Here is a 16651-nt window from a genome sequence, read left to right as displayed (position 1 = left end):
CCTACAAGCTCGTAGCGCGCCACTCGGTGGCGCGCTATGAGCTTGTAGATCTGCTATTTTTCAATAGCTAAAGCATAACATGATGCTAACACCAAAATGGATCATTCCCAGCTCATTCCGCAGCTCTGTAGCTGTACTGGGGAAGGGGAGCACTTGATTGCCTTACAAGCCCATGCCATGCGGGCGTCTAAGCACCGCCCGGCTCATACATGACTGTGAATGTGTGACTCCAGGCAGCCCCGTAAAGACATCAAGCGCTATTCTCCCGTCACATAGCCTACTTGCCAGCAAAACAAGGTAGTGATGTGGCTCGCTCTGGTGGCGCAAAGCATAGCTACTTTTGTGAATGTAATAGTTTTATTAGGTTAATATTGCTATATGTTTGTAACCGTTACAAACATATATGCGCTCGTGTCTCACCAGAGTCACCACGCCTCTCACCCATTGGCTCGTGTCTCACCACGTCTCTCACCCATTGGCTCGTGTCTCACCACGCCTCTCACCCATGGTAAAATCCATGGTAACCTGAGACCTCTTGTGGCTTATTGCTTCATTCTAATTCACACATGATGCAACCTAGGAAAACCAAGAGCTGGTTACAGCTTATCACAAATCATGGACTTGATCAGTTAAACTTGACTTCCTTTGAGAGAGAGTTTTACAGAGACAAGAGAATGAAATTAAAGACAGAATAAACTGACTGACAGACCAACAGAGAGGGAAACAGGACTGTGAATTTCAAGGAAAAAGAGGGCGCTGCTATTTATTTGCCGATGGGTTCTCAGATTGGAGGCAGCCTAACACTGGACCTCAAAGTTCATTTTCCAATGCCAGAGCGGTTGCGCAAAGACCCACCCGTCAGCACTGTTTAATGCAATTTAATACTTGTACATTGCATGTATAAGTATTTTTGTTGACAAAGTTGTAAATGTCAACAGTATGTAGGCCTATATCCATAACATAAACAAGCAGAAAGTAGCCGGTGTATCTGTGTATCAGATTGTGAAAATATAATAATCTGCTAGCGTGATGCTTGCTTATATTATGGATGTACATACTGTTGACTTTTACAACTTTGTCATGAGTAATTAAAAAAAAAAAAAAACGTATAACACACACAAATACATTGCATTAAACAGTGCTGCCTCCATGATGGACCATGATGGATCTAAATGAGGCCGTGTCAACTGTTCATGAAGGACGGGTTAACCTCTCGTCTACAACCCAGCGACGAGCCAATTCTTCAGATAGTCTCCATTTAATGTCCTGGCGGATCAAATCTAGCCCAACATTTAGACTCTCGTAGAGTTTTTTTCGATTCTGACAATAACCGGCACTACTGCCAAATGTTTGGAGCGGGCAAAATTTAAGCTGCTTTCTCGTTTGCCCCACTTGTCCGGTGTGTGTTCGGCAAACAGTTTTCAATAAAAAAGGTATTTTGATCCACTCTGTCCATATACTCTGTCTCGGAATCTGGCATCCATCTTGGATTTCTCACCATTGTAAATGCGCAACAGAACCCTAGCCGCTAGGGGCACTGTTGTGCATTTACAATGGAGAGAAATCCAAGATGGATGTAGTAAGTAGGAACACCAATCACCAAAACGGGTAACTGCAATTACTTCCTTTTCTCAGTAAGACAGCCCTCCCCCTATCCACAAGGAGGAGCAGTGCACCAAAGCATTATGGAAATTGTAGTCCAGGAAGGAAGTGAGCCCAGTGTCTATGACATCAGAGACACTGGGCTCACTGCTAAAATCTAAAATAATCTAAAACCGCATATTACACACATAAAGATCCCCAGGAAAGTGTTCTAAATCTTCTAAACGTCATTGACATATATCTTTTTTTTTGTCCCTTTAAGATTGCTTGAACCATAGCAGAGCTCTGTGATTGCCATGTGGAGCTAAATAAAATGCCAAGTTTAAATAAAATATAAAAGTCTTATATGCAAAACTAAAATTAAATCAAATACCAAACCGAATTGAAACAGCACTTTAGTTTATTACCTTTTATCCCTGCGCTGGGAAGCTTGGCTGCGGATAACGGTTTTCGGGTGTTTTTGTCCTATAATATACATTTTGTTCTTGACTTGATAAATTATTCCATTACAAGCCTTTCCTCTGTTTTGGGATTCTACTTTGGGGTTCTTCTGATAACCTTCAGTTTTCCAAATTGTGGCTGGCATGTCATCTATTATCGGATCCACCCGGTCCCACTGGTAATAACATCACCTGCATCTCAATAAAATCCAGGGAAGCTTTGATACATTCAGAATTGAGTGTGTGCACAATGCCGAAATAACAGAAAAATCGCTCAAGATTCGCAGTGCAAGGCAGTAACACACACACACACACACACACACGTACGCACGCACGCACGCACGCACTGCTGTCTTCATTCCCTCGGTCCCCGGCTGCTACATGGAAGAAAAACCCCACCGCAATTCTACTAATCCTTTCCCCAATATCAACCTTCTCCGAGTGGCCGCTCCTGATAAGATGCATGCCCATGAAGTTGTACACAGTACAGTACCACACACAAAGGCCCAGCAGAACCCACATAGACACATACAGTACTTCCCATTGATCCGTCATCCACGTGCGCACACCACTCACTCGCACACAAATACTGTACGTACTGTATGCACAGATATGCATGAACGCATACGTACACTCACACACACCAAAGTCAGACAAATATCAAATACACTAACATGCACATACCTTCCCATCCACACACACACACACACACACACACACACACACCACACACCACACACCACACACCACACACCACACACCACACACACACACACACACCACACACCACACACCACACACCACACACACCACACACACAGCCCCCCATTCCCCCGGCCTACGCCAACCCATCCCGCTCACCCATGGCGAAGAAGGGCACCCCCAGCAGCGTGGAGTTGAACTTCCCGTCGGAGATGACGAAGATGCCGGCCGCCGTCACGTTGGCGATGCAGATGGTGAGCACGCCCAGCAGGCCCAGGAAGGGCTTCCCCCTCAGGCAGTCCCGCATGGAGCTGGAGATGGTGGCCGCCAGGAGCACCAGCACCAGGCTGACCAGCACCTCCCCTTTGGCCAGCACGCCCGTCTGGTGGAAGTCACGCCACAGGCTGAAGGACGTGAGAGACTGGACGTGGAGCTGGTCCACCACCACCGCGGGGGCGACGTGGGCGCCGCCGGCAGGCCCCTGCGGGGTCCCCTAAAAGGGATGGTTACGATAAAACATTATTATCGTTTTGTCGTGATTAAAAAAAAAAAAAACAACGCTCACAACAAGCGTATCGCAGAGATCTATCGTGAAATTGTCCTCATGCACTAGGATGTGTGTTACGTTTTGTTGAGCTGCAAATTCAGTGCCACTTATAAACCCTCTATACTCGATAAAATGTGCACTGTAATGTTTGTCATGTTTGCACTATGAATATAAATAATATAAAATGTGCATTGTAAACTGAATGTTCATCATGTTTGTCATGTTTGCACTATGAATATAAATAATATAAAAATAAAGTGTGCATTTGGTACCCTATTATTTCACTATACACAAATCGATTTGTCTAAAAATGGCAGATCTAGATTGGCTGTTTTTGGGCAAACGTCTGATTCAAGTGGTTTAACAAAAGGATTTTAACCATACTTTGATTATCATGATGATAATAATCGTTAATCACATGGTCCCCGTGCCTATACCTGCGTGGTGTCCCTGCCCGTTGCAGGCCGGGACAGTCGGCTGGCCAGCGCGCAGAAGGCATTCTCCCAGCGCTCGGCGATGACGTCCTGCACCACTGGACTGTGGTTGCGGAGGTAGTAGGTGATCTGGATGGCGCGCGCAAACTTCACATGCTGGTCGCGGCTGTTGGCCGAGAAGGACACGCCTCCCAGCTGGTGTCCAATGAACGACACGCGGCCGTCCTGTGTGGAGGAAAGAGAGGAGACTGTTATTTTATTTTATGCCCTGTTGGACAAAACAGGGACTCTAGAAAATTAGCACCTCTTCAATCTAGTTAACAGCTAGCAAATTATACATCGCTCATAAAACACTGAACATAGCCTTTCAGCAGCAGTGGTTAAATGGGTGAAACTACAATCTAAATTTAACAGTGACAGGAACCTTTGAGATAAAGGATAGATAATTCCCCAGAAGACAATTTTAATATTGGCTCTTTTTTGTGAGCTTATAGTAAACGCTTAAGATGTTGCCATGGTTGCACTGTATATAGTGTATACACAGTACTATAGGCCTGTGTGCAACACAGCATACCAGCACTACTGCAATATTTTCATATTTTGAACTTTGAGTAAAATGTCTCAATCTCTAACAAGGCAACGCTGTGGTTGGAATTTCTCTTCTCACAAACCATTTGTGACTGTTTGTTTAGTATAATCGCACAGTAATTGCTTAGGGTAACTGAAAATGTTTGGACTCATGTTTTGCTCGTGTAATTACACAAATTTCAAATTGATCTTCTACTACAGTCTGTCGACCACTTTACATGAATTCCTGTGATTACAAGATACAGCACTGCATTGTAAATTGAACATATTGGCGTTTTTAGTGGCCAAATACAGGCTCAACGTAATGTGTGTGGAGAGTTGGAGACAATGATAAGGCCACTGATAGCTTGCGCTGTTGTTACTGCGTAGCTTCACCTTAAATAACATTCTGTAGCCACTGTGTGTGTGCGTGCGTGCGTACGTGCATGTCCGCGTAAAGTGTTCCTAGTGGTGTTGTGCATGATGCGTTCGCTTGATACATAATACTGTGTGGACAGTGGGAGATCCATTTTCAGTAAAGTTGAGTGATATGTGAAGAGGGGAGAAATGACAGGCTAGCTGTCTCCCGAAAAGATAGATTATGGCAGGAGATAGGCAAGTATTCTTAGACCAGGCAGTATAGGGACACTAGCAGACCTAGGAACATCTCTGTTGGCCAGGGATTGAGTCTTGTTCCCCCATACGCCTCTCCCTGTGGCCAAAATCAATGAAGAAAAAACACAAAGGCAAGTGGACTGCCCTCTCCCCATTTAATAAAGGCCGTCTGATGTGCTCTTATCCTGATGCACTTCCAGTGAATGGAAGGCATCGGAATAAAACCTGCGATATTATATATATTATGGGGTGATCACCCTTTCAAGTATGTTGTGGATTATTTTGGGATTACTACTTAGATCAACGTGACCAACTCTCTTCACCAACACGTATTACACTGTATAACCCATTCAAGCATGTGAAAGCTCCACTGTCCAGTGGACCTAAGCACTACTACCTCGAGCTCACACCTCAGGTCGAATCACCCGGAGAGTACTACCACGCCACGCCCTGGAAACCCCCAAAGTCAAACACCAAATGCCTTGATAGGAGCATTCTCCACTCTGCTATAAGGACACGGAACAGCCTTCCCCCTGTGGTTGTTGGAGACATTACACCTAGCAGTGTTCACGCCTTAAAGAAGAGTCTAGACAAACACCTCCTCAGTATGTGACTGTAATCCCACAAAGCTCAAGGACTGTACACCTGACTGAGTAGCTGCACATCATTGATAGGCTCTTCAAATGTATTTTTCTCATAGCCTGTATCTGCTTAAGCTTAATAAAAAAGAACAAAAAAAGAACAAAAATAACTCGACCCCTCACGGCCAATGAATGTGAATGTGACTGAGGTGGTATATTTTACGATAATGCGTGACTTTTTGTTGGAACTCAAAGTCATAACCAAAATAGATACTATTTCAGGAGCAGGCCTTGCATGAAAATGACGAAGCGTTAGCGGACTGGTAACCTACGTGCCTTAATTGTTTGATACGAGGTCCCGGGTTCGCCTCCCGGGCCGAGGCTACGTTGGTGGCAGCGGCACTGTCTGTGCCGCCAGGGAGACAGAACCCGAACACGGGTTCTGTCTCCCTGGCGGCACAGACAGCATTTGTTGAGCGTAGTCGACAGCACGTTACCTGCCTGTCAGTCGAGCCTAGCTCCTGGCTGGCACACGTGGACGTGCATCCAGGTGGAAGCAGAGGCTCCACTACTTTTTACTTCCTTGCTTACCTTAAAACCCATTCTGGGCGGGAACCCCTTTTGGTGTTGGCATTATGCTATGCTTTAGCTATTGAAAAATAGCAGATCTACAAGCTCATAGCGTGCCACCAAGTGGCGCTCTACGAGCTTGTAGGTCTGCTATTTTTTTTTAAATCAAAGAACAACTGACATAGAAACATAGCTTTTTTATAAAACTGTCAGGATGTAGAAAACATTTATATAATCTGATCTCAGGTCAAAATGGGTTAAATCTATCTATATTATGTTATCAAGAAGTCCCTCTGCCTGCTCCATGCTCTCATTTAAACTGTCACAGACCTGTTTGTGGGCATCCACCACTGTCTCTTGTACTGTAGCTCACCAACAACCCACTCTACTTCATGGTTTTATGATTTATTAAAGTGAATGGTGGATGTCACATGAAACGTACAATGACCTTGGGCTGACATCCCCTTGATACATACATACAAGCAAAACTATCCGAGAACTTCATTCAATCTAGGAAATCTATCTTTAATAACCTCGCATGAATGAATGAGAACCGTAACGCCGTAAAATGCGATAGTACCAGTATTCATGTAATTAATCTAATACAGATAGAATGGCCTAATCTCCTAATATAAATTCATGCTGACCATGACATTGCTTTGGGGATAGTGTACTCTAATTGTACATTCACAGCTCAAGCAGCCTGAGCAACCCTTCGCCAAAAGTCAATTCATTTTCTATGACCCGTAAAAACGGTCAACAGTGATGACAAACGCCCAGGAGGAGATGAGATCCTTATGTTGTGCTGCTTTCCCTACTCATGCTGCATGGTGTGCCGTTATGTACAGCACATTAAGCTCACCTCTCTGTCTCACAGTGGGAGAAAAATGTCATGCCATAATCTCCTATTATTCTATCACAGTATGCATCCCTGTCTAGTGCATAACCTTCTGTAGTAACTCTACGCTCTTCTTTGCATAATGCCAACCTCTCCTCCCGTGATAACTCAAACTCACCTCTCTTCCACTCACAAGACCCTAGGGTCAATTTAATCCTGTTGCATTACATTCATTATATGTCTAAAAATGCATCCCATCAAACTTTCAGATGCTGTTTTTTGCTCCCCGTGTGGAGGAAGAATGGTTAGGTTGTTTACAGTGATCTCTCGCTCTTATATATCTTATTATATACATATAATCCTTGGTTTCTGTTGTGTGTAAACGATCCTCCAAACCCCACCTCCAGTCGCTGTCATTAGAATGGAGGGAGGGAGCGCTCCCTATATGATCACGGCACCAGAGCTTGCTTGCTCGCACAGACCCTCAGCCTCATGCTCCGTCGCATAAGGACGAGTGAGAAAAGAAGACCTTCAAGCTCACAACAATTGCATCCACAACGCCGCAATACTGTTGTGCAATATAATTGTCTCCACCAGGCCGAAGGCATGTGGGGAGAGTATGTTTTGCACTCCGTCCGTCCGTGTGTGTGTCCGTGTGTGTGTCCGTGAACAGCTAATCTCGGCCACCGTTAACCCGGTCGATGCCATATTTTGCACACACACTCCCTGGATGCCAACCATGAACCTCTGCCCCAAACTTTCCAGAACGGCCTGTTATAGCACCACCAGGAGGCCGCTTTGTGCAAAACAAGTTTTTCAATGCCATATTTTGCACACACACTCCCTGGATGCCAACCATGAACCTCTGCCCCAAACTTTCCAGAACGGCCTGTTATAGCGCCACCAGGAGGCCGCTTTGTGCAAAACACGTTTTTGCACAGTACACCTACAGATTCTGTCCAAACATCACGCAAATTGGTACACAGTCTCTCTAGAGCCATTCAACGAAACGGGTCTTTCAGATTTATCAGACTCCATCCTGATTGGTTAAGATTGGCTTCCAAAGTTCACAGGAGTGCTCAGTTTCAAACAAAATGCTGCAAATCATGAACACATCGCGTGATTTCCGTGAAATTGTGCACCCACATTCCCACTAGGCCGAGGACGAAATGCCACATGAACAATTTCAACTCAGCCTCAAGGTGGCGCTATAACTGGCCGAAAAGTGTTTTTACCTCTAACTGCACGGATCTGTGGATAACCTGGTGGAGACCTGTGCCCGGAAGGGCACTTTTTCTAGTTATGTCTAAGTTTGTCCCGATCCAATCACGTGATCGGAAATCAGGGCTGATCACGTCATTTTCAAATGATTGGAATCGGATCGGAGCACAAAAAAGTGATCTGGACATCCCTAGTATCAAATTCAATATTATATCCATATCATGATTAGACTGGATATTGTCTGTGATTTTGGATATTGTACAATTGTGATAGCTATTGTTATGGCATAAATCAGGAAAAATCTGTATCCGGCAGATACTCAAAATCAAATGATCGGAATCGAATTGGGAGCAAAACAAAATATAGTATGTTAGTTTATTTTATGTCTCCATGTCTTTACAAGAAAGGACAAACATTTCGGCTATCCAGCCCTCGTCATCCCCTCTGGGTGTAAAGCCTGCATTTCTTTTGCTAAACGCAATGGAACCTGAATAATCTGACTGATACATCTCGGTCACGACTCCAGCGATAATGTGTAATGTGTACCAATGTGTCTGTGTTTTGGACAGAATCTGTAGCAAACGGTGTGTCTTGAAGCGAGGAGTGATGTTTATGTGTTGTTCAGCCTGAGTTTAGAGACTGACTGGACACTTCCATGCTTGGAATCTATACTTTGTACAACCATGCAGCTCCACTTAAGACTTCTGGAGTTACTGGCCTGGCTAAGGGCTCTACTACGCTTCTAACTGTTGAGGGAGTCAGAGGGTGTTTATCATTGGCTCTCCAGTCTCCAAGACCAGATTGTCTTAAGTCAAAAAGATCTTCTGATCTTCTGTTCACAAGCCTGCAGACTCTCTGACTCATGTGGCACCATGAGGATACATACATGTGCATTGAACTGTATGTACTGTAGGTATGTGTGCAAACGCCTCCGGCTGAATGCTTGTACAGTATCAACACACCGTGCTTTGCAGTTTACACACATTATGTAATAAGAACAGTAAAGTCAAAGTCGTACAATTAGTCACAGACGTTACCACAGTGAAATCTGTTCTCTGCATTTGACCCATCTCTTGGAGCGGTGAGCCGCAGCGTGCTCGGGAATCATTAGTTGATTTGATCCCCAATCCAACCCATTGATGCTGAGAGCCAAGCAGGGAGGCATTGGGTCCCATTTTTACAAGTCTTTGGTATGACATTTTACAAGTCTTTGGTATGACATTTTACAAGTCTTTGGTATGACCCAGTCATACCAAAAGATGTTGGAATATGTTGGAACAAACATAAAGGAGTTAGGCGCCGCTTGACTCATTCCGGTATGTTTGCTTCCCAGATGTACACAAAACAGGAAAGAGCGCACACCAGTGTTGGTGAGGTGCTGGCCTAAGGCAGTAAATAAGTAAAAATGAGAAAAAGGCCGCGCACGTAGCCACGATGCTGTATATTTATTATTATCCAACGTTTCGACCTAGGAGGTCTTCTTCAATTCAATTCAATTCAATTCAACACTGATAATATGATTTTGTAATACTTTATATCCATTTCTATATCAAATGTATAGACTACTTTTATATCTTGCATGTGTATTACATTTGGTACAGTAAGTGGAAAGGTCAGATTAGATGTCTCCAAGATAATCATGACATAATCATCTTTAATTATGTTATCTTAGATTCTCTCACAGAAGGCTACTACAGTACACTATGCTGTGTTCATTTAACCCTTGAGGTGTGAATTCAAAAAATATTAAAAATTAAAAATATATTTTAAATGCAGTCAATGCATAGATGTTAATATAGACACAAGTTCGCATCGGGTGGCGCAAGTGTACGAATGTAACCTTAATGGATCCATGTATTTGTACTTTTGCATTTTGTACTTCCAAATGATTTGTGAGGCTGTTTTGCACTTGAATGTCCTTATTCAGTTCTCTACCTATTTATGCCATAGTCCAATTCATACATACAGTATACCTTATCTAGAACTATTGATAGCATCTCATCCATATCAGGCTATAAGATAAATATTGGTCAAACTCTGAGGCCCTACCACTCACTTGTCACTTCATATTATCCTGAATCGTTGTTTCAGGCGGTCCTAAAATGAATGGCCTAAAAAGGGCATTTTATTTGGGCATAATCTTCCCCTCTAAATTGGATGAAAAAATGACAGACGGTACACTTTTACACATGCTTTGGGGTTGTACCAAAAATCCAGGACTATTGGACTGCTATACATGAAAGACTGGAGAGAATAACAGGGCCTTTTTATACACATTCCTTTCTGACCCAGTCTTTTCATTCCTGGGGGATTCTGCCACATTGAGGAATGCTTGCTCCTCCTTTAGCTAAATGGATACAAACGGCCATTATGTCAGGTATAGGAGGCTGTTGGTCAAGGACTGGAAGGCTCCATCTGCACCTGCACCGTCCCTCTGGGATGCCTCCATGGGACAATTGGCCGCTTACGAGCGACTGTCAAACAGGCTGCTTAACCCATTTAGGCCTGAAAAAAATTTCTTCTAAATCCTGACAGTTTTCTGAAATACCTATGTTTCTAGGCCTATATCACTCAATATTTCATGTCAAGGACCCCAAAAATGATCTGTAATTGGCCTCCGATCTGAAAATATGTTTTGAGTTGAGATTTGAGTTAAAAACGTTTGTTCTGAAAAATATATATTCCAAATTTGAGGCACATTTTCACGATCTTTCAAAAATAGCAGACGTACAAGTTCATAGCTTGTAGATCTGCTATTTTTCAATAGCTAAATTATAACAATGTTTAAAACACCAAAAGGGGTTCCTGCCTAACATGGGTTAATAGGACAGACGATTATGACTTAAAATGGGGGATATTATTATCACATGCACGTATATCGGGACTCTGATATTGTTTCCGGCTCTGAGTGAGCTCTGAACGGGCTACGTCTTTGGAGAAATATACTGTACACTTGGAGGACTCGAAGTCTGGCATCGGGGCTGGGGTGGACTGCGGTGTACTTCTGTGCAACTTTGTTTCATTGTTGTGTAAGTGTTTTGTGTAAGTGTTTATAAAATACATAAATACATACAGTATACCGATTATGATTTGTATTCGTACAGTCCTCGTTATAGGCAGTAACACGCGATATTTAACCACTATTCTCTATTCTGGGGTTGAACATTCAGCGAAAATAGAAGATGTACAAGCTCACAACTCATTGCAACGTGATGCATAATGAGCATGTCTATTTCCAGTGAATATCATTTAGCGTAAAGCCCTTGTGAATTCGGATTAGCAAAAATAGCTCTATAGCTCTAGTTTCATTTAACAAACAAATGTTCTCCAATAATGATAATCATGCCCAAAAATAGGGATGCCACATGATTTACAGCTACAGGATATAAAAGACTCAGCAAAAGAATGTGGAACCCATACTCCTTTTTGCGTATCTTAGCCTGTGTGCCCTAAAATGTGAGCGTTGAAGGGTCCATTTGTACATTGGTCCATTGTTAAATTAACACTGACTGTCATTGTTAAATTAATCCATTTTGGACTGACCAGATTCTACAAATGCCTTCTAAATCATGACCGTTTTCTGAAAAATTTCTACGTCAGTCATTCTCAAACTATTTCATGTCAAGGACCCCCAAGATTATATGAAATTGGCCGCCGACCCCCATCTGAAAATATGTTGTTCCAGCAAAGATTTGAGTTAAAAACGTTCGCTCTGAAAGAATATATATTCAAAGATTTGCGCCACATTTTCATGTGGTGCAAAGTTCATAGCTCAGTTCATAGCGCGGCACTGAGCTTGTAGATCTGCTATTTACAACAGCTAAAGCATAACATAATGCTTCAAACTCCAAAATGGGTTCCTGCCCAAAATGGATTAACACTGACTCCTGATTTTACTGTGTGGTGTTTGCTACCTCATACTGTTCTGGGAGCTCTAATTGAGGGTTATAATAATTTCATTCTAAGTTGTGTGTGTGTGTGTGTGTGTGTGTGTGTGTGTGTGTGTGTGTGTGTGTGTGTGTGTGTGTGTGTGTGTGTGTGTGTGTGTGTGTGTGTGTGTGTGTGTGTGTGTGTGTGTGTGTGTGTGTCGTCATAGTGAATTGGTAAGTCAAACATAAAAGTGCAAAGTATTTAGTCTGTTAATTTCTGTTACTGTACGTACTGTCCAGTAACAGAAATTAACAGACTAAATACTTTGCACTGTGTGTGTGGTTATTGCATAACGAGATTGAGTAGTATGTGACACATGCACCACAATTGAAGTGTTGTGTGGCCTGGTTGTCGTGTGTGTGTGCGTGCGTGCGTGTGCGTTGCAGTTATGCAGTACGATTTCCCATGCTGTCAGTGATTTGCAGTATCAATACTTTTCCACCTCCCCTAACACAATGCAATCATCATAATTTATTAACAACAAACAAATATAGCCTACTCATCCTCTCACCCATTTTAAAGACAACTATGAAAATGGGTGCAAATGTACTTGTAGGCTACAAAGACATTTAGGGTAGTACATCTCAGTATGGACTATACTATGGCTAATACAAATCATAGTGAATTTAGTTTACATGCTACAGAATGTCAACATGTTCTCAAATGCATGAAGAGAGAAGAGAGATGCATGTGTACTGTAGGCCCAGAGCCTCAGTGTATAGCCTATACTGTACTGTATATTATGCAACATTTTGACATGTTTCATTCATTGCAAACACTTGCTGTTATTAGATTGCATTTACTCTAAGAAGGTTGTGTGTGTGTGAAGCAGCGATTGGTTGACTGATTGATATGGCTGCTGCAGTCATATTACTCACACTGGGGCTATGATTCGGTATACGGGGAGGGAGGGAGATAAGATTCTGCCAGGATGGATGCAGGTCGGTCTCCACAGAGTACAGACAGTCTTATTCGCTGGCTATGTCGTTCTATCGCCTACTATGTGCAGCTAGGAGATGGAGAGAGGGGGACACTGCATGGGACCCCCTCCCATGCAGTGTCCCCCTCTCTCCATCTCCTAGTGGGGGGGGGGGGGGGGGGGAAGTCCCTCTCTCTCTCCCTTCCCTCTCTCTATCTCTCTCTCTCTCCCTGATACACGCACGCACGCACAATGGGAGAACGGTGGGCACTGGGCAGTGCTGGCAAAGGGTTGCATAGTATAGAGCTATATAGTCGAGTAATAATAACCTGTCCTGAACCAACTATAGTAGCAAGACCCAAAACTGCTAAAGCAGACTTGTCTGTGAAATCGAGAGGGTTTCCCCCTCGCCATCTGATATAGCCTATATGTAGCAATCTGCACTAAGGCTGAGCGAATACAAGTCATTCATTCAGAAATGATGGCAGCCTCCAAGCGGCCGGAGCCGCCGGACTATAGCGCTATAGAGCCCAGACAATGCTGAATGAACGCTGCACCGACTGACTGTCACGCGTTTATCAGGGCAATTTCGCTCAGATTCGCTGGGACTGACTGTGCAGCTACAGGTCTATACACTGACATCTGAGATTGTTCTCACAACAGCACAAAGAGACAGTATTTGGAGATGCTGTCAGTGCAGTGGCCGGGCTTTACAAAACGTCAATTAAAAAAATAAAAACATTTTCAAAATCTTACCTTTAATGTTGTGTTTGGATAGCTCACGGGCACCTTATGAAAAGTGCTGTTGGCGAGCACAGCCAATCTTATGTCTTCGAATATGGTGACGATGTCGTCCAGGAGGCATCGCTTGTCCCTGTAGCTCAGCACGCAGAGGTGCGCGAACGTGTAATTGAACCCCTTGTAATTGACGCGCAGATCCAGCACCTGCTTGTGGACCTGCAGGACCTGGTCGGCCAGCTCCAGGATGTTCCCGCCGGACCTGGCCAGCAGGATCAGCCTGCCATACCGGCCGGGGGTGTGCAGATCCGAGTAGAGCTTGTGCTTGGACTGGTCGATGGGGAACAGGCTGTTGGCGAGACTGCGCTCGATCTTCGCGAGGCTGTGGGTCGGCGCGACGAGCAGCTCGAGGTCCGTCTCCGGTTTGAAGCGGCTCAGCACGGTAGATCCGAAGATGATGGTGAGCACCGCGGGGACGGTGAGGAAGAAAACGGGATGCCTGCTAACGAATAAGCCGAGCCAGTAGAACGAAGCCTTGAGCCCTCTGTGTATCACTTGCCGCAGCATCCTCCACAAAAATCCAGCTTGCAGATGCCCCGTCTCCTCCGATGAAGCACGTGTGACATCAGACTATCCTCCCGTGTCTTCAGTTTTAGTCAATCCGTATACGAAAAATTACACCACCAGCCTCAAACACACCACAAGCGGCACCATACACACACGCACGCACGCGCGCGCGCATCGCACCACACACACACACACACACACACACTCACACACACACACACACACACACACACACACACACACACACACGCACACACACTCACTCACTCACACACAAACACACACACACACACACACACACACACACACACACACACACACGCGCTCACTCACCACCACCACCACCACAACACCTGGAAAAAACAGCACTGCAGCAATTCGTAGGAAGACAGACAGGCAGACAATACGGAGACAGACATTCAGCCATTGATTGCGCATCAGGTCGATCGACGCGATCCGTTTTTCCGTCTGTTCTCAAGCCATCATTCCTCCGTGGAATAGAAATAACCGCCGGCACCGTCCGTTACGTACGGTGGGAGCCTGCACCCTCCTCCGCTGCACCTGCTGCAATAGCAGCTCTGAGCCGCGGCCGTGTGAGTGTGTGCATGTGTGCCTCAACTCAGTCTGCCTCGGTTCGCCTCCGATGCTCTCTCTCACACACGGCCGGGTGGCGCCTGATGTACTTAACTGTAACCATGTGGCGGGTTGAATGGGGGGGGGGGGGGGGGGTATTAGGATATACCTGGTTATTTTTAGGAACAGCCCCAGGGCAAAACAGCCTCCTCACGAGAGTTGTGTGGAATATTCACGCAGGTGGTCGGCTAAAATAAAGTGGTGCACTTCCTGAAATGATTCGGTTTGCCTTCTGATTGGGGGAATATACAGTGCCATTATCCATCATCAGGCTATAGGGGCTTATCCGAGGTTAAAATAGAATACCACGGGGCAGGATGAGATGTCTAACAATATATAGGCTATATATATAGACTGATTAATTGATTCGATTACTTATTAGCTGTTTGCAAAAAATCACACCCGTGTGAAGTGAGGGGCGCTCTTATTGTCATAATATGTTGATCATCGATTGACATGCATCACACCGTGCTCAGCCAATCAAATCATCTCAAATTTGGTACACAAACACAAAAGCGGCATGGCCATATGGGCCGGCTAGCACAGGAAAGTACAGTGATGATACAAGGTCTTCTATAGAGAAGTTTTGAGGGGCGATATATCCCCTCATATATGTCCAGCTTTTAGTGTAGGCTACCGTATGTGCTAACACAAACTTTGTCCTAACACAAACATTAAATCTCATTGACAATGAATGGACAATTTTGAGTGTTCGTGTAAAAAACAAACATTGCGTGACACAAACATTGAAGAGGAAGATGAGATGATGCATGATGATAAGATAAGATCAGCCCTCACTTCACACGGGTGTGATTTTTGAGGGGCCCCATACAGCTTTTGGTATACACACGTCTCAATATTTGCCATTGACAATTAAAGGAGAAATTAGGTCAAATGTCCGTCAAATATGACGTAAATTTGTGGCAACACAAACATCAAATGCCATTGACAATGAAGGGAAATTTACGTCATATGTATAGACGAGAAAATCGGCGAACCAATCACATCAATTCAGTTGTTCATGAGATGACGTATACTGATAAGAGCGCCCCTCACTTCACACGGGTGTGATTTTTAAACACAAGAAAGCCTGGCTTGTTTCCATTGGGGTCATTTTACTGAATTCATCAAAATAGCCTATAGACAGTAGAATATAATGTGCCTTTCTGTGTGTTTGTGCTAATATTTAATGGCATATCGTAGGTAGGGCAGCCAACCTATAGGATTTCTCATTCAGAGAAAACAATAAACAACCTCCAAAGGTTCCACTTAGGCCTTTATATGTGTAGCCTGTGGGCCTGCCTGCAATATGAAAGGGCTTATAATAGGTGATTCACCAGGGATGATGACACACGTCACACACCTTGCATGCAGGTAGCCTACCTCTACAGCACTTCAAAGTCAGAGCCATGTGGATGATGAAGTAGCCTACTCTCTTGAGCCCAGGAGATTTGTAACCTCAAGGTCAACATGACATGCTGTTTTATCTCCATCTGGCTATATAGTCTCGTGCACTAACCGAGCAAACGGACGGCGCAAGTTTCTGCACCTGATCATCGGTTATGTTACACAGTGCAAAGCACATAGGCATATGCCTTGTGATGTGTATTGTTCCAAATCTTCTGTTTCAACCTCTTTGGGGAATGGGGATATTGGGTTTATATACTATTATATCAATAGTCTAGAATAATCTAATTCATGCTGGCATTTACTACAGTTACTGCACTGCTATTATTATTTTACTATT

The 16651-nt window shown here is 44.1% G+C and overlaps 1 protein-coding gene across 2 annotated transcripts in view; it reads right to left on the bottom strand.

Annotated features, from left to right (window-relative positions):
• The window catches only part of ptchd4 (patched domain containing 4), a gene marked incomplete at its 3' end in the record, with an annotated part of 49003 nt that extends 34689 nt beyond the window's left edge, over positions 1 to 14314 (bottom strand). Inside the window, exons 1-3 of one of the 2 annotated variants that reach the window (XM_083789784.1) lie at positions 13723 to 14314; positions 3729 to 3950; positions 2904 to 3177 (exon numbers count right to left, since the gene is read on the bottom strand). In XM_083789784.1, coding sequence (XP_083645910.1) covers positions 2904 to 3177; positions 3729 to 3950; positions 13723 to 14271 — 1045 coding nt within the window. In that variant the 5' untranslated portion in view covers positions 14272 to 14314. The remainder of the gene's footprint in view (positions 1 to 2903; positions 3178 to 3728; positions 3951 to 13722) is intronic. The other variant, XM_083789785.1, reaches the window with a different exon arrangement.
• Positions 14315 to 16651: the final 2337 nt, after the last annotated feature.

Source organism: Protomyctophum parallelum (genome assembly GCF_964188405.1).
Source record: "Protomyctophum parallelum genome assembly, chromosome: 19".
NCBI lineage: Eukaryota > Metazoa > Chordata > Actinopteri > Myctophiformes > Myctophidae > Protomyctophum > Protomyctophum parallelum.
The sequence above is the reverse complement of the archived record's forward strand: the minus strand, read 5'-3'. Positions and strand labels throughout refer to the sequence as shown.